General features: G+C 36.2%; 1 protein-coding gene across 4 annotated transcripts in view; it reads left to right on the top strand.

Moving 5' to 3' along the window:
* The window catches only part of MTBP (MDM2 binding protein), a 77412-nt gene that overhangs the window by 54801 nt on the left and 3887 nt on the right, over positions 1–18724 (top strand). For 3 of the 4 annotated variants that reach the window (XM_047726736.1, XM_047726738.1, XM_047726735.1), the window contains 5 exons: positions 4452–4607; positions 7786–7881; positions 15207–15473; positions 17144–17393; positions 17984–18097. In XM_047726736.1, coding sequence (XP_047582692.1) covers positions 4452–4607; positions 7786–7881; positions 15207–15473; positions 17144–17393; positions 17984–18097 — 883 coding nt within the window. Of the gene's footprint in view, positions 1–4451; positions 4608–7785; positions 7882–15206; positions 15474–17141; positions 17394–17983; positions 18098–18724 lie in introns of those variants that run through there. The other variant, XM_047726739.1, reaches the window with a different exon arrangement.

The raw sequence follows: 18724 nt of genomic DNA, 5'->3' as shown, positions 1-18724 counted from the left end.
CATCAGTGAATTCTTTTTAGTGTCTTCCAGTGATATTTACAGAGTCAATGCTCAACTACTTCTCAGTGCATCACAATATGGGGAGATATCATTGAATTCTTGGTCGGGAACAAAAATTACTTTGCATATTTTCAGAATTTGTATTGTGTTAAAATAGGCTTCACTGGCGAATTAAGGATGCTTTACATAGTGAAATTCAGAAGGCAAGAATTTGGTTTTGGACAAACTCACCTATTCTGTGACTTTGTTGCCTCATCCTTAAGATGGGGATAACAATCCCAGTTCTAATTCAAAGTTGTCAATGCTTAAAGAGATGATTTATGAAAAAATACTTTGTAACTTTGCAAACACTGGACAAAATAACATGCTATTATTTTATTGATTGATTGATTTTAAACTAAGACATATCTCGGTGGTGTAATTTGTCACAAACTGTGCTTTGAAATTGCTTTGATATCTTTGTGTCCAGGGTCCTATGTAAATGCAAATTACACATGTCCCCAATGCATCTGGCCTATAAAATGACTACGAGTAATATTCATTAAGAAGCCTTTGTGAATCACAATTAGAGAATAGCTGTGTAGAAATTAAATTAAACTCATAATGTAGTTCCTATCCTCTTAGGGTATGAGGTTCAGAGAAAACATTTGTGTATTTTCTTGTTTGACTGTTTTTATTAGATTTATATTTTCAATTTAAAAATCAAGCTCTATTACAAAGCTATAATCATCAAGACAGTATGGTACTGGCACAAAAACAGACATACAGATCAGTGGAGCAAAATTGAGAGCCCAGAAATGGATTCTCAACTCTATGGTCAACTAATCTTCAACAAAGCTGGAAAGAATGTCCAATAGAAAAAAGACAGTCTCGGGACACTTGGGTGGCTCAGTTGGTTAAGCAGCTGCCTTCAGCTCAGGTCATGATCCCAGCTTCCTGGGATCAAGTCCCACATCAGGCTCCTTGCTCCGCAGGGAGACTACAACTCCCTCTGCCACTCTGTCTGCCTGCGCTCTCTCTCTCTCTGACAAATAAATAAATAAAATCTTAAAAAAAAAAAAGAAAGAAAGAAAACAAAAAAAGAAAAAAGACAGTCTCTTCAACAAGTGGTAGTGGGGAAATTGCACAGCCACATGTAGAAAAATGAAACTGGACCATTTCCTTACACCACACACAAAAATAGACTCAAAATGGATGAAAGACCTCAATGTGAGACAAGACTTCACCAGAATCCTTGAGGAGACATAGTCAGCAATCTCTTCCTCCTCAGCCTCAGCAACTTCTTCCTATAAACATTGCCAAAGACAAGGGAAGCAAGGGCAAAAATGAACTATTAGGACTTCATCAAGATCAAAAGCTTTTGCACACCAAAGGAAACAGTCAACAAAACCAAAAGACAACTGACAGAATGGGAGAAGATATTTGCAAATGACATACCAGATAAAAGGCTAGTATCCCAAATCTAAAAATTTATCAAACTCAACACCCAAAGAACAAATAATCCAATAAAATATGGGCAGAAGACATGAACAGATATTTCTACAGAGAAGACATCCAGATGGCCAACAGACGCATGTAAAAGTGCTCCACATCACTCAGCAACAGGGAAATGCAAATCAAAACCACAGTAAGATACCACCTCACACCAGACAGAATGGCTAAAATTAACAAGTCAGGAAATGACAGATGCTGGCGAGGATGCAGAGAAAGGTGAACCCTCCTACACTGTTGGTGGGAATGCAAGCTGTACAGCCAGTCTGGAAAACAGCATGGAGGTTCCTCAAAAAGTTGAAAATAAAGTTACCCTATGACCCAGCAATCGCACTACTGGGTATTTACCCTAAAGATACAAATGTAGTGATTCTAAGGGGCACATACAGCTGAATATTTACAGCAGCAATGTCCACAATAGCCAAACTATGGAAGGAACCTAGATGTCCATCAACAGATGCATGGATAAAGAAGATGTGGTGTGTGGGGGTGTGTGTGTGTGTGTGTGTGTGTGTGTACATACATACATACACAATGGAATACTATGCAGCTGTCAAAGGAAACGAAATCTTGCCATTTGCAACAATGTGGATGGAACTAGAGGGTATTATGGTGAGCGAAATAAGTCAATCAGAGAAAGACAATTATATGATCTCTCTGATATGAGGAACTTGAGAGACAGGGCAGGGGGTCATGGGGGCTAGGGAGGGAAAAATGAAACAAGATAGGACCAGGGAGGGAGACGAACCATAAGAGACTCTTAATCTCAGGGGCGCCTGGGTGGCTCAGTGGGTTAAAGCCACTGCCTTCGGCTCAGGTCATGATCTCAGGGTCCTGGGATCGAGCCCCGCATCGGGCTCTCTGCTCAGTGGGGAGCCTGCTTTCCCCTCTCTCTCTGCTTGCTTCTCTGCCTACCTGTGATCTCTGTCTGTCAAATAAATAAACAAAATCTCAAAATAAATAAATAAATAAATAAAAAGAGACTCTTAATCTCAAGAAACAAATTGAGGGTTGTCGGGGGTGGGAGGAGGGATAGGGTGGCTGGGTTATGGACATTGGGGAGGGTATGTGCTATGGTGAGTGCCGTGAATTGTGTAAGACTGATGATTCACAGACCTGTACCCTTGAAGCAAATAATACATTATATGTTAATAAAAATAAATAAAATTTAAATAAATAAAAATAAAGGATAGGAGGGGGAAAGGGACACACTGTTGGTACATTATTGATCTTTACAGAAATAGAAGTCTAAAACCATAATGTCAACATTTTAATTATATAATCACAATAATATGCTCGATTGGAGTGATTAAGTAATCAGGAAGTAGTTGTAGTAATAGAAAGTCATGAATTTAATTTTTTGTGCAGGTATTGAAAGATTTTATTTCTGCTTTGTGGCAGATCGATAGCATGATCTGTGACTCAGTGCTTGATAAAACCACTACCGTTCTCTGCAAGTATTTTCCTTTTCCGGTTTTTAAACTTCCTGTGAGTTTTTTGGGTTTACAGAGTGAGAGTGTAGGTAGAAATAGTACCTAATTCAGAGTCAGTCCGGTTCCGACTGTCATTTTAAATGGCTCTGTCACCCTGGGCTTGTAATACAAACTAATATGTGGTAGTATCTTTTTCTGAAAATTAGTAATAATGATTCTTTTCTAGGTCTGGTACGCTGACTTTCACTTTAGAAAGTACTTGTTTTCAGGTGTTCATTTTGAGATAAGAACTGTACTATCTTAGTCAAGGAAATTTGTAAGGATTAAGAACATATTGTATCTCAAATAGTTTGAGAAGTATAAACTCTTGTCTATATTTCAGGTATAATAATGATTCAGTGCTTATTTGTAATGTTATAATCATGGCTAGGAGAGACCTTGGGAGAGATTTCCGATTACTGTCTCATTTCATGGTTGTGCTTCAAGTAATCTTTCAAGTTCATAGAAAATTGGAACACTCACTTTCTACCATCAAAATTTTTGAGATTATGGGGTTTCAGAACGTACAAAAACATTTAGATTGAAATTTTATAGAATGGATAACTTCACACTACTAAATAATCATGCCATCATTTATTTTTTTTTTATTTTTTTTTAAATTTTTTCTTTCAGTGTTCCAAAGTTCATTGTTTATGCACCACACCCAGTACTCCATACAATACGTGCCCTCCTTAATACCCACCACCAGGCTCACCCAACCCCCCACTCCCCACCCCTCCAAAACCCTCAGTTTGTTTCTCAGAGTCCACAGTTTTTCATGGTTTGTCTCCTCCTCTGATTTCCCCCAACTCACTTCTCCTAATTTGTTTATTTTAGAGAGAGAGCAGGGGTGAAGGGCAGAGGGAGAGAGAGAATCTCAAGCAGACTACCCTCTCAACTCAAAGCCCAGTGCAGGGCTTTGATCCCATGACTCTGAAATCATGACCTTAGAATTAGCCTAAATCAAGAGTCAGATGCTCAGGGCGCCTGGGTGGCTCAGTGGGTTAAGCCTCTGCCTTCAGCTCAGGTCATGGTCCCAGGGTCCTGGGATCGAGCCCCGCATCAGGCCCTCTGCTCAGCGGGGAGCCTGCTTCCTCCTCTCTCTCTGCCTGCCTCTCTGCCTACTTGTAATTTCTGTCTGTCGGGTAAATAAATAAAATCTTAAAAAAAAAAAAAAAAAGAGATGCTCAAGGACTGAGCCACCCAGGTGCTCCTTATGCCATCATTTATAAAGAATGTAATTATGCTTATTTTAGTCAAGTAGTAGCATTATTGACATGGTTAACTATAAGTTTCACTTTGATTTAAAGATTTTTAAAAATATACTTTTATACTAGATGATCCACAAAGATTTTACTTTATTTTCTTTCCTAAGTATATAGTTCTATAGTTTTCTTTGTCTGTTCTGGTTTCTGCTTATATCGCATTTTCCTGACTATGGTGAATTCTGATCTACTTTTAACAATCTATATAACGTTATTTTCTCAGAACTGGTTCATTACCTCGTTCATCTGAACAGTTGCTGGGTCACAAAGAGAGTCCACGGGACTCGATCACATTATTGGATGCTAAAGAATTACTAAAATTCTTTACCTCAGATGGATTACCAATTGGAGATCTTCAGCCTTTACAGATCCAAAAGGGGTAAGTGACAAACTTATAATTGCCAATTAATTTTTTTCTAAAGATTTTATTTTATTTATTTGACAGAGATCACAAGGAGGCAGAGAGGCAGGCAGAGAGAGGAGGAAGCAGGTTCCCTGCTGAGCAGAGAGCCCGATGCGGGGCTCGATCCCAGGACCCTGGGATCATAACCTGAGCTGAAGGCAGAGGCCTCAACCCACTGAGCCACCCAGACACCCCATGCCAATTAATATTTTTTTTTAAGATTTTATTTATTTATTTGACAGAGTGAGAAATCAGAAGTAGGCAGAGCAAGCAGAGAGTGGGGGGGGAAGCAGGCTCCTGGCTGAGCAGAGAGCCTGATGCGGGGCTCAATCCCAGGACCCTGAGATCATGACCTGAGCCGAAGGCAGAGGCTTAAACCACTGAGCCACCCAGGTGCCCACCAATTAATTTTTTAAAAATCATTTTAAAACACATTGCATCTCATTTCCTTAGTTAATCAATGCCTATGCTCCTTGTGCTCCAGGGATTATCGGTTGGACTTAATCCTCACATTTTACCTTAGCCAATGTCCTGTTATTTGGTGTTATTGAATATAAAGAAAACAAGGAAAGTAAAAGCAAAAGCAACCTCAGTTTATTCCCTATAGAAGTCAGTAGCTACTACTTTGTATACAAAGGACAATGCTATTTAAGAAAAAATTATAATTTGACTTGCAAATTTTTTAAACTCTTTTTTTCTACATTATTCTCTAGTTTTGATTTTTGCCGTTACCTGTCATGACATTGTCATGTCATGCCTAATATTAGCAAAAAGCACAGCCTTCAGCTGAAGAGAACAGAAAAGTATAATAAAAATGCTTTTGAAACTATAATATTACTGAGTACTCAGTGTCTGTGTGAATAGTTTACTGCTAATTTGACTTCCAAGACAACTAAGTTACTAGTTAATAAATACCAGATGTTGCTAAAGTTGACTTAATTACAGGTAAAATTGTGATGTCAATTACCTGTGAGATTTGAATCATTTGATCACTCTCCCATCTTAATTGTTAATCCATTATTTTGAAGACCTCCCAGAGAACCTTAAAAATTATAGATCATTTTAATCACTTCTACAAAACTTGTTTTGGCAAATATTGATTTTAAAGGTACACTTTGGAAGGGATTTATTTGACATTAATTATATCTCATAAATCATCCTGGAGCATATTGCCTTCATGTGAATGTTCACTCGAGAGAGAGAGAAGGAGCAACTTTGAAAACTTGAGAATCTTAGTAATTATGGGTTTTAATGACTTAATGATCTTAATGACATAAAAGTATAATTTTTCTTTCCTCATAGCTTTGAGATATTGATACTCTTTTTTATGGGAATCAAGAGAGTGAAGAAGTATATCCACATTTTTAATCTATTTAGCTATTGGATATTGTCCTTCCATATCATTAAGTGTGAATTGACAAAGTTGAACAGATTTCCCAAAACTGAATTTTATATGTTGTACTCTTTTTGAAGAGAGCATCTTTCTAGATGCAACATTAGGGGATATACTTGTAGAGGAGATACTATTTTTTCTGTAATTTATAGGTATTTTATTTAGAGAAATTTGATACAGTTTCTTCGTGTTAATAAAGAATGACAACATTACCTAATAATCTTATATTAACATTGAAATTGAAGAATGAGCTTTCCTAACAATGAATCAGGAACCTGTGGGCTCTTATTAAAATGTCTACCTGTGTAAGGAGCTATTGAAATGTTGAACAAACCGCAGGCATGACTCCTGTGTGTATTCCGAAGAAATACTAAACGTCGACAAAATACATATTTGCTAAAACATTTCCTTTAGAAAGAATAGGTTATGAGTAAATCTAAAGAAAAATACATAAAGTTGCTGAGAGTATTGAAATAAGAAATGGAAGACACTGTGGTAAGGGAAGGAAGTGAAATGCTAGGTACCTAAATCATTTTACATTAGGAAATTATTCACTTGAATAGTGAGTCATCAAAATACTGGGGTCATTGCAATTAATTAGTGTTATTTTTTGTGGAACACTTTAAATGGGTAGATTAGATTATAAATTCTGTTTTCTAAGGTTCATACTTGGTATATGCCTTACACTTTAACGTAATAATTTCAAATGCTTATTATAGTACCCTCAATAATTTTCAGTGGCAAGTGGGTAGTTTTCATTATTAAACCATAAGGCAAAAAATGTGAGGGTGTACTTACTCATGGAACTATGCTATCTGCTTGCATTTCCATATATCATCTCCAAGTCTTCTGAATTCAGGCGCCTGGTATTTCATTCTCTTGACTATGTCGCATAGTCATAGAGGTGCCGTTGCATTCTTCTCCCATTTCCATCTAACCTGTTCTGAGCTTCAGGAACATGATCCGTTGCATTGGAACAGTGCCTCTCAACTCAGGAAGAGAAAGGTGAGGGTTGGGGGGAGTGGGCACCTCTTAGAATAAGCAGGAGAGTTTAACCTAATTGCAGTGACCTTTTTCTTCCTGAGATTTTGATATACCCCTGCGGGTCTGAGTATGGGAGGGCTTGAGCATGAATATTTACTGTAAGCTCACCATATGATTAGTTCTCCCATACCTGCTGATTGGAACCTACTTCAAAAGCATAACCAAAGTCAGCAGTCTCCATATCCTTTGATATTTAACAGGTTGCTAACTCTTAAAGTAGGTGTCAACATGACTACATTCCCAGGGGAAGAAAAATCTGTATCCTTCATGTGTTACAGTAGGAAGTAAATACTTTTGTTACCAAAAGATTTGAATTGACTTTAATTATCCCCCTCCTAAGAAGAACCTAACTAAACACATCAACATTAGTTCACTACACCAACAACAACAACAAAAAATTCTTCTGGAATAATGCTGCTTCTTGAATTTCCACTACAAATCATTTTTCATTCTTGATTTAGCCATTTCTCAGAATAGTTTTGTGAAATAAATAACATCATAACTTCAGAAAGTTGACGTGCACCGGAAATGTGACAGAACCCACTTAGGCTTAACCTTGTTTGATTTCTTTCTTATGCTTTCTTGATGTTACATAATTTTTATCCCATATAATATTTACTTATAGAGAAGGAAGTCAGATTTTGTTTTCTAGATGCTTTCTTGAACTCTATTTTTCACTAAATAAACTAAATACAAATGAAAACTTTTTTGTTTTAGGGAAAAGACTTTTGTTCTGACACCGGAACTTAGTCCTCGGAAACTTCAGGGTTTACCTTTTGAAAAAGCCTCAGTGTGTCATTATCATGGGATTGAGTAAGTTTTTATTTACACTTTATTCTTCTGCATGTTGCTGGTGAAGCTTTTCTTTTGTCATTGTGAAGAGTATCTCTAATAAAATATAAAGATAAAAAGCTAAAGAGAAAGTGTGTCACTCAGAGAACAAAGCAGTGTGTACACAAATAAGGGTTTATCTTCTGTTGTTAAAAAAAAAGGTATTTGATGATTGATCAGTTTTGTAGCATTTAAATATTATATTATTAATTACCAGACATTTTAATCAAAAACATTTTCATCCCTATGTTATAAATGTGTATTTGTCCTACTGGTTACATTAATAGTCCTTCGTCACTAATTACATCGCCATTACTCAGAAACTATTAGATGAAATGTGTTCCCATTTGCAGTATGTTAATTATCTGTAATTTTTTCTAGAATTTTAATTGAATTTAGTTGAATTTCAGAGAATTCTCTTGTATAAAGGAATTAGTAGTTTCTGAGGTTATGTTCATGCACATCTACCATTTTCATAAGGACAAGAAATTCAATAATGGTGATAAAATATCTTATGATGAATTTTCAAGACCTTGGTGATTCATTTTGTAAAATAATTTGCCTGAAACATCCTATTTTGATTAGCTTGTAAACTTAATCTTCATTTCATATAAACTTTAAGAATACTGACAGTCTTTCACTCAGAAGCTAAAGATACAAAGGACAATTATTTCTGCCGGTTAGAAGCATATAATCTACAGGGGAGGAAGAAAACACATAATTTTAGTAGACTATAAATAGTGTTAAAATACAGATATCTGCCCAGTGGTTGGAAGAATTAAATGCCAAGAACTACTTGAGAGTGTTTCCAAGAGGAAATCTGAACTAGGTTTCAAAGAATGAATTGGAGTAAACCTGGCAGAAAAGGCAATGTCTAGGAGAGAAACAAAGTACAGAGTTACAGATTCTAGGAAGATAAACTACATTTTTTATTTTTTTATTTTTCACTTTTTATTTTTTAAAGATTTTATTTCTTTATTTGAGAGAGAGAGCTTGATTGAGCAATGGGGAGGGGCAGAGGGAAAAACAGGGAGCCTGCCTCTGGGCTCAGTCCCAGACGGTGAGATCAGGACCTGAGCCGAAGATACTGCTTAACCGACTGAGCCACTGAGTCCCTAGATTTGTATTTCTGAACAGGAGTGATAAACATATTGTACTATAATAAGACCAAATCATGAAGTCACAAAGGTCACTATTGGCATGGGAGGGAGATCGATCTTTTTTTTTTTGAGGAGTAAAAAAGCCTTTATTTTTAAAGCATGAAATTATATGCTTGGCTATCAAGGCAGTGGAAATAGGAAAGAGAATACAAACTTATAGCTATCTAAAGAACCTTAGACTTAGAACCTAAAGACCAGTTAGATGTTAGAGATGAGAAAAAGGAGATGACAAGAATTTCTTCAGGGTTTCCAGCTTGGGCAAATTGGAAAGATGGTGGTACAATTGAGAAAATATGGAAGGTGTGGAGGGCCACCCAGCAAGTCATTCTAGAAATGTTTATTTTCCTTGCTATGTTTAAATAAGCATTAATTTAAATGAGATTTATTTCATTTAAAGAGTTTGTATGTAAGTTTGACACTAGAGGCAAAATATTTGGTTATTTTATTTTCAAGCATCAGATTTAAATTCCCCATTAAAGTCAGATGCAAGAGTTTAAAAGATACCTATGGTCACTGCTTTTTTCTTTTTTACCCATTGTGCTGAATGTTTCTGTTTTAATCACTGTTTTGGCTAGTCAGTTAAAATAAGTAAATCTAGATAGAGCTTTAAAGATTTATATACTCAAAAGAATATATGTATTGAAAAGGAGACCGTAGAAGTATTTTTTTGTTTTTATTTTTTGTTTTGCCGAGAAGAGACCTGAAAGATTATTAGAAGTAGTAAATTTGAAAAGTGACCAGTGATAAAATACATGCCTAGTTTACCATTTCCAATTTTAGACACTACGAGAAAAGATCTTATTGAAAATAGCAATAAAACCATAAATATTAGAGGTATTTTTGCAAGAAATGTAGAATGGGAAAAAATTGCAAATAACCTATATCGGGGACATAAAAGCAGTATTGATTACTTCAGGGAAACATGCCTTGTTTCCCTATGCACAGATCATATTCTAGAGGCATTAGTTCTTGTGGAATAAATGTAAATATTTAATATAATTTTTAACAACTTTGAAACTTTGGCTGAAATAGTTCTATAATTTATCTGGTAAGAAACCTTCTTCCTTTTATTTAAAGAATAAGATTAATTTTATCACATAACCAGAAAATTGTATTTTAAAGCTATTATAATTACAGTGTAGAACTAGAACTAAATAGGAAATCCAAGGAAAAAAGCAAATATACATAGGAATTTGATCTAATAGAAGAAAATCTTCAAATCAGAGGCCAAAAGATGAAATATTTAGTAGATAGTAGTGAGAATATGATTAAACATGCAAATAAAAATAATTTAAAATGATTCTTGGCTCACACCAAATATCAAAATAAATGGCAGAGTATTCAGAATTAAAAGTGAAAAGCTGTGGAAGGAAAGGACTAGCATGAAATTTAGGGGAAAATCTATTCTAGGTGTGGGGAAGACTTTTTTAATACATTGTCAGGAAGAAACCAAACAAGAAAAGAATGATAGATTTGTCCTGATTTTGAAACAGCAATGTCAATAATCGATAGCAACCAAAGAAATCCTTAAATTAAGGATTGAGCTGAGGAAAATATTTTTAAGCATAAATTTGAAGATATTTTCTTTTGTAATTAAAGAATGCTGGGGCGCCTGCGGGGCTCAGTCAGTTAAGCATCTGACTCTTGATTTCGGCTCAGGTCGTGGTCTCAGGCTCATGAACTTGAGCCCAATATCAGCTCCACAGTCCACTTGAGTCCACTCCGCAGCCCTGGACTCCACTCGAGATCACCCTCTGCTCCTCCCCCTGCTTACGTACCCTTGCTTTCTCTCTCTCAAACAAATAAATAAATAAAATAAAATTTTTAAAAAAGAGAGATTGCTTACAAATCAATTAAAAAAAAAATAAAATAAATGCTCCTCTCAAAAAGCTGGCAAAATCTTGAACCATTTGTTTACCCAAGAGGAAATACAAATGACTGATACGCATGACACGTTGTTTTAATCAACTTTTTAAAATCTGCTTTTTTTTTTTTAAAGATTTTATTTATTTATTTGACAGACAGAGATCACAAGTAGACAGAGAGGCAGGCAGAGAGAGAGGAAGGGAAGCAGGCTCCCTGCTGAGCAGAGAGCCCGATGCGGGACTCGATCCCAGGACCCTGAGATCATGACCTGAGCCGAAGGCAGCGGCTTAACCCACTGAGCCACCCAGGCGCCCCTAAAATCTGCTTTTTAATTCACATTCTTAATGTAAATTGAAACAACAAGGAGGATACTTTTCACTTACGAAGTCATCTAAGTGGTGAAGAGACATGAATGAGTAAGCCAGCCCATAGAAGTATAAATTGCTACAACCTGTCTGGAGGGCTGCCCAGTAATTTGCCAAAACCCACGCAAATGTTCATAACATCAAATTGATTAATTTAGCTTAATGGGAAAAAAAGTGGTGTACACTGAAAGTTATTATGCAAGGGTATTTTCCGTAATGTTATTTAAAATAAGAAACATTGGAAATGTCTAACCATAGGGGCTTGGTTAAATACATTATAGTATATCCATAAATTTCTGTACAGTCACCAAAATGGCTGAAATTGAAGACTGATAGTGACAAGTATGTGCAACAGTTAGAACTGTAGTACATTGCTTGCGGGACTATGAAATGATATCTCTACTCCAGAAAAGGATCTGGAAAGTTCTTATAAAACTAAACATACTCAGATCCTGTGGTTCAGCAGTTCCAACACTAAGCATTTTCCCGAGAGAAGTGAAAACACAACTCCACAGAAGACTGGACCAAGGAGCAGTTTTATCTGTAATAGCTCCAACTGCAGACAGCCTAGGTGGATGTCAACAGAGTGGATAGACCAGCTGGTGTATATATACAGAGCAGTACTGTCAGCAGTAACAAGGAACATACAATAACATACATGTACATCGGTACATACAATAACATTACCCTTCTGTCTGCATGTGGAAACAGGTGAAGTCAGAATCTGAGGACTTTAAAATGACTAAGAGGAACTACCTACCCCTTTAAACAAATAAGTCTTTCAGTGACTCCGTTTTCTTTACTCTGAATTTGTGCTCCTTAACCTAGGGGCATTGAGATCAAACTAGGGAGGCTGTAGGAGGCGAGCACAGTGAATCCAGGAACGTGCTTTTTTTCAAGAAGACTTGGGCATGTAGGGGGCGGGGAGGGGGCCTATTTGTTTTCAACATAGATAATGACTCCACTTGTAACAAAATTCGAGTGTGATGTCAAAGTAATTATGAAGCTGAAAGGAGAGTTCTGTCTTCCTCATGCTGCTGTAAGCCATTGGAATCTTTGAGCTCTTCCTATACCCAGACGTAAAGAATATTTGGAAAATAGACATATATAACTGCTCAAGCACAAATCATTGTTTTCTTTTTTTTTTTTTTAAAGATTTTATTTATTTATTTGACAGAGAGTGATCACAAGTAGGCAGAGAGGCAGGCAGAGAGAGAGGAAGGGAAGCAGGCTCCCCGCTGAGCAGAGAGTCCGACGCGGGACTCGATCCCAGGACCCTGAGATCATGACCCGAGCCAAAGGCAGCCGCTTAACCCACTGAGCCACCCAGGCGCCCCACAAATCAATATTTTCTTAAGGCAAAATAAAACATATCCCATGTAGCTTTTTTTGTTTTTTCCCTCATTTTATCCGAGAGCATTAGATACCATTGATTGTAAGATGCACGGTTTTCTTTCACAAGAAATTAAATTCTGCTGTGAAACTGTGACGGGTGGCCACACCAGCCTTCTGTTGGTTTCAGATTTACTTCATCTGTTCCAAGAGATTTCGCAATTTCTCCTGCCTGTATTGACATTGGTGTGTGCTAGGCAGTATCATGCCTCTTACGTAGTTAGCAAACAAAATAGCTTCATCTTCTTGAAGATATTTTTCTTTCTTTGGATGCACAAAGCATTTGGTTATTGTTTTGCAAGAAAATACAGAAGTGTAGTCATTTATTACTTCACTAATATCGAATACCCACCCTTCCTCTCTGTTTCTGTTGCTTTATTATTTACAAGTACTTTTTGTTTCAGTGCCAAGTCATAGTATAATCATTTGAAGACATTTTAAATGGCAAAGTCAACCGGCACAGTACACATAATTCATTTGAAGGAGTGACATTATGAACATCTGTGATCAAGAGATATTAAAACTGGAAGGAAAATACCTGCATGTTAGATTCAAAATCTGAGTAGAAAAAAATACTCATTTGAAGTCAGACTGTATCTTTTTTTTCTCAAAAACTTTCTATAGGCTCATGAGGCATTACGTTGCCTCTTGTCTAGAACCTTTCTTAACATTCATGGTTCTTGATTTTATTTTCGATTCCTTTAGTTGCCCAGGAGAGAACTAGAACTCATCTGTAATCCTTAGAATTACTGCTGGTTTTCAATGACATGTGTTTTATTAAAAAACAGACTAGAGCAAGAATGTCACAGGACCGAGAGACCTCGGTTCTAGTTACAATTATGTCACGGCTGCATGTTCTGACTTAGGATCTCAGTGTTCTCCCCTGTTAAATCAAACTGCTGGGTTAGATTGGAGATTTTTCAGTCCTAGCTATGCTTTAGAATCACCTGGACAGCTTTTTAAATGTGCATACTATAAGATTTGGTGTGGTAGCAAATAAACCTGCCAGTAATAATAGTAACACTAGCAACAGCAGCGTGCATTTTCTGACTGCTTTGCGTCCATGTTCTAGGCACTGCTTCTGAGTGCCTACAGGTGCCCAGGGAACATGCAAGGAATCCTCACGGTACCTCGTGGAAATGACTGCTGTAAATCTCAGATTGCAGAGGAGGCCAGCAGAAGCATAGATAAAGTTAAGTAATTTGGCCAAGTTCAAACAGCTCATCAGTAGTGGAGCCAAATTTAAATCCAGGGATTCCAGCTCTTAGAAATCAAATATGAAAGTGGCAAGGGAAAGAAAAAGTCCCTAAACTTTGACCAGGCAATCAGATATTAGGGTAATGATACACTCTTTAGGAGCTGAACTAAAAGCTTATGGTTTTAGGGAGCATCTTAGAACTTTACAAGGCAAGAGGATGGCTAACGAAAAAGGGTTTAATTTTGATCGCCCTCCCATGACATCTGTGAAGCCATTTGTGTGTCCCTGATGCAGCTGTAGCAGAGAAGAAAGTGAAGAGTTGTTCCAAGGTCACGTATCTCATAGGTGATTTTCCTGTTATGCCTCTTTGTTGTACTTAACAACACGGGATTTCTTTAACCCCAGAAGTGTTTACTGAGCTAACATCTCCTTGATTCCTTGAATCGGATTTCGCTAGAAACCAGATGCACGGGGACAGCCAAAGTGTTTGAAGAAAAATCTGTCAATCAAGCAGTAAGGGGGGGAAGGGAGTTTCAAAGAAAAATTCCAGATGTTCTGAGCTGTCTTTTTTGAGCCAGTTAGAATACCTTTATACCCTTTTCATCTTTTTGTTGAAAATAAACTGGCCCTTTCTAACAGAAGTCAGCATTTCACGTTGTTACATATTAGCTGTGCTGAGGAATCAGAGGTTGGCAGAGATTTAAAGAGTATTAAAACAGCAACTCTATTATTCTGAAAATAAGCCAGAGGATTAACTTAATATGTTGCCCAGAAATAGTCAAAGAGGAATCAGATTATACTTCAAATTTTTAAATCTTTTGCCATATCATCTAGCAGGCTAGGAATAAACTGAACTTGTTTTCTTCTTTTTTTTTTTTTTAGATTTTATTTATTTATCTTAGGAATTTATTATTTTCAAAAGCTTATTGTTATTTTTGTTTTCTTCTTTTTTTTTTTAGATTTTATTTATTTATCTTAGGAATTTATTATTTTCAAAAGCTTATTGTTATTTTTGTTTTCTTCTTTTTTTTAGATTTTATTTATTTATCTTAGGAATTTATTATTTTCAAAAGCTTATTGTTATTTTTGTTTTCTTCTTTTTTTTTTAGATTTTATTTATTTATCTTAGGAATTTATTATTTTCAAAAGCTTATTGTTAAGGAATAAACTGAACTTGTAAGGAAAGTTGGCCATTCATTCAACCTTCCAACAATTACTAAGAAGTTAAGAGGTTTTCAAGTAGATGTTTTGCTGTTTCCTCATTGGCAGGGAAAAGGCTATTGCTGTCGTGGAGCCTGTGATTTTAATGGTCTTTCTCTTGTTTAGATACTGCTTGGATGACCGAAAAGCTTTAGAAAGAGATGGGGGATTTTCTGAACTTCAGTCTCGTCTTATCCGTTATGAAACCCAAACCACCTGCACCAGAGAAAGTTTTCCAGTATCCACTGTGTTGAGCCCTCTTCCATCCCCTGCCGTCTTGTCAGAACCTGGAAGTGTCCCTGATGGAGAAGCGTTACAAAGCGAGCGCCGAGCTGAAGTTTCTCGATTGAAAAGGAGATCAAAAGATCAGAATTGCTTTTATCCACAAAAAAGGTGAACTATTAAATGCATTAAAAATAGTCTCATGACAGGAGCATCTGGGTAGCTTAGTGGGTTAAAGCCTCTGCCTTCAGCTTGGGTCATGATCCCAGGGCCCTGGGATCGAGCCCTGCGTCGGGCTTTCTGCTCAGCAGAGAGCCCGCTTCCCCCTTTCTTTCTGCCTACCTCTCTGTCTACTTAAAAAAAAAAAAAAGTCTCATGACAGAAAGTATGTTAGTGTCCACCCTTTTTTTCAAATTAGTCTTTCCTGTTTTTAAGTAGCTTTCTGCATAGATCGTAGATTAATTCCTTCATATCAGGAATTTTGTTTTTATTTTGCACACTTATTATGTTTGTAAGTTCTAAAAAATAAATGACGTGGGAAAAAAAAACCCACAATTTCTTGCTTTCTGTTCTAATATACAATCCATTTGCATGATGGATCGTCAGGTTGTTAAGCCCTGGAACACTAGAGATCTGGTCCAATAGATTAAGTAGCGGAGCTGCCCTACTGAAGATGGTCTTTCTTGCTAGCTCTTCTCTTTCTGCCTTCTTGCACTGTTTTCTGCCTGCCCGGGCCCCTGAAACATTGTTTTTGTAAAATATAGCTTTAAACACTGCATAATATCATATGAAACTTTTCTTGGTCCCTTTTTTACTACCTAATAAGTAAAATGTCCATATACTGGGACAGAAGTTTTCATAAACACTCTCATTCCCATTGAATTTATATTTCTTTAGAACCTTGGTCAAATTTAGGTCTTTAGCATCTAAAACATCTTAAATTTTTACTGTATGTAAATCTTTCAAAAAGTATAAGATATTATTAGAATGAGACTTTTAAATCTTTTTTTAGCATTTAAAAATACTAGAATATTTTTTAATATTCTATTATATTCTATTATAATAATTCTGTTATATTCTATTATAATAATAGGACTATTTCCCTTATATGGAATAACTAAAAATTATTTTTATGGGGACCTCACAAATTCATGGTACTTTTTAAATGTGATAAAGCTAAAAAGCAAATTCATTAACATTTCCGATACTGTATTTTGTAACAATAACTTCCTTATTTGTGACTTGTGACTAATAAAAAGACATGTGTTCTAGAAAAGAAAGTACACTGTGGCCTGTGGATTAGCAGAATTGAAGGATGTGAGACCCTATCTTGTGAAAGGAAATTTAAACATTTTAGAAAGAGCCAGTTTTATAGTTTTATTTGTATTTAATACTTAGTTATTTTGTCCAGATAATTGCATAGGTATAATAAGTATAGGCTACGGTGTCTTTGTCAAAATTATCTTCATAGAAAAGTATAAGTACTTAATAGATGATTATTAAATTTTCAGATTCCACCATCTAGAATGCCAGAGCTGATTTATGTGAGAAATTATAAACTGAGGGGAAGGCAACAGTGATAACTACTTGTTGCTTTTCCTATTGACTGAAATTCTAGTTATTCCTTGCTTTGTATGTTTTAGTCACTCATTTGAAGAACAGAGCAACTTTATAGTATGATGTCTATCACATTACTTCTTTAAGGCAGTAATAGCAAGAAATTTTGTTTGCTTTTCATGGGTTTATGTTTCAGTGAATATACTTGTCATGTTTAGGACAGAAAAATGGACCTCATTGTTGATTCACTTAATCTGTGTTTTCGATGTATTTCTCCACAATAGACTAGTGAAGTCTGAGAGTTCAGATTCTCTTCTTTCTCAAACAAGTGGCAATACTCATCATCATCATCGTGCGGTGACATCCAGAAAACCCCAAGCAGAGCCACCGTTACCTGCGACTTGTCCATCAGTTCCAGTTCTAAGCTGTGAAACTCCAAAAGTCACTACAAAGGCCAGGTCAGGTCAAAAAAGTGTGCATGGACCAAAAACATCAAGACAAATGAAGGAATCAAGATCACAGAAGCACACACGGGTAAAGATTTATTTCTTGTCTCTTAGTTTTGCATGGGAAGAAATTCCTTTATTTGGTTCATTTAAAATGTATGTCTAAAATTTTATGAGTGACATGAAATGGTATCTGTAATGTACTTTAAAACACCCCCATGTAAGAAGGATAATGGATAAGTGGGCAGAGGTATAAATGAAACCAAATTAGCCACAAATTGATCCTCATTGAAATGGTTGATCTACCAAGATAGAGGTTTGTTATAAAATGTTCTCTCTACTTCTCAGTGTTTGAAATTTTCCATAGTAAAAAATAAATACACCCCCATATTTATCCCTAATACATGTAGCTTTTACACCCAGATTTTGATTCAGAACTCATGATTTGAATTCCTCTTCAGATACTGCCATCATTTCTTTCTAATAGATATCTGGTGACATGTATGACCATATAAATGTTCCAGTTTTCTTTTTTTTTTCCTAGTTGTTTCGTCCTAGTGAACTTGTCTTTCACATAGTTACATGATTATGTAATTCACACAACTGAACTCTAAAGATGAAATAATAGGTTTGTACCTTTTCCAAGAAATTTTAGTCATATGTTATGTTCTATCCAAGATACTGAAAGAGGTGGTTACAGAAACCCTGAAGAAACACAGCATTACTGAGTCCCATGGATGTTTCTCTGCATGCAGCCAACGTCTCTTTGAGATCTCCAAGTTCTATCTGAAGGTATGGTGTCTTCTCTACTAACAGTAAAATTGAAGTCACGTTCTGATGTTCCTCGTTGACATAAAGTCATTTTTAGTGAGTTATTTTTATACTGATAGCTAATAATCTTTCCCAGATATTTTTTTAAGTGGAGATAGAAAAATTGGAGCCAAAGTATTTTATATCAGACTTGTTTGATTTTTGTCTTCATATGAAGAAAACTATATTTAAAATGTATCCTCAGTATTTCCCTAACAAGTCTTTGACTTAAGTTGATAATAAGGTTTAAAACATGTTTTTTTTTTCTTTTTTTAAGATTTTTTTAATTTATTAATTTGAGACAGAGTGAGAGCACAAGCAGGGGCAGAGGCAGAGGAAGAGGGAGAAGCAGGCTCCCCACTGAGCTAGGAGCCCGACGTGAGGGTCTGTTCCAGGACCCTGAGATCATGACCTGAGCCAAAGGCAGATGTCCAACCATCTGAGCCATCCAGGTGCCCCTCAAAACATGTTTAATTAGTAGTTTTAATATATAGTAAAAAGGCAACTGGAATGGGTATCAGAATACCTCATTTCTAATTTTGAGTCCATTATCGGCTAGTTGTGACACACTGGACAGATCAGCCACTCAGATGACGCTTCTGTACAACT

Source organism: Lutra lutra, chromosome 4 (genome assembly GCF_902655055.1).
Source record: "Lutra lutra chromosome 4, mLutLut1.2, whole genome shotgun sequence".
Classification (NCBI taxonomy): domain Eukaryota; kingdom Metazoa; phylum Chordata; class Mammalia; order Carnivora; family Mustelidae; genus Lutra; species Lutra lutra.
The sequence above is the reverse complement of the archived record's forward strand: the minus strand, read 5'-3'. Positions and strand labels throughout refer to the sequence as shown.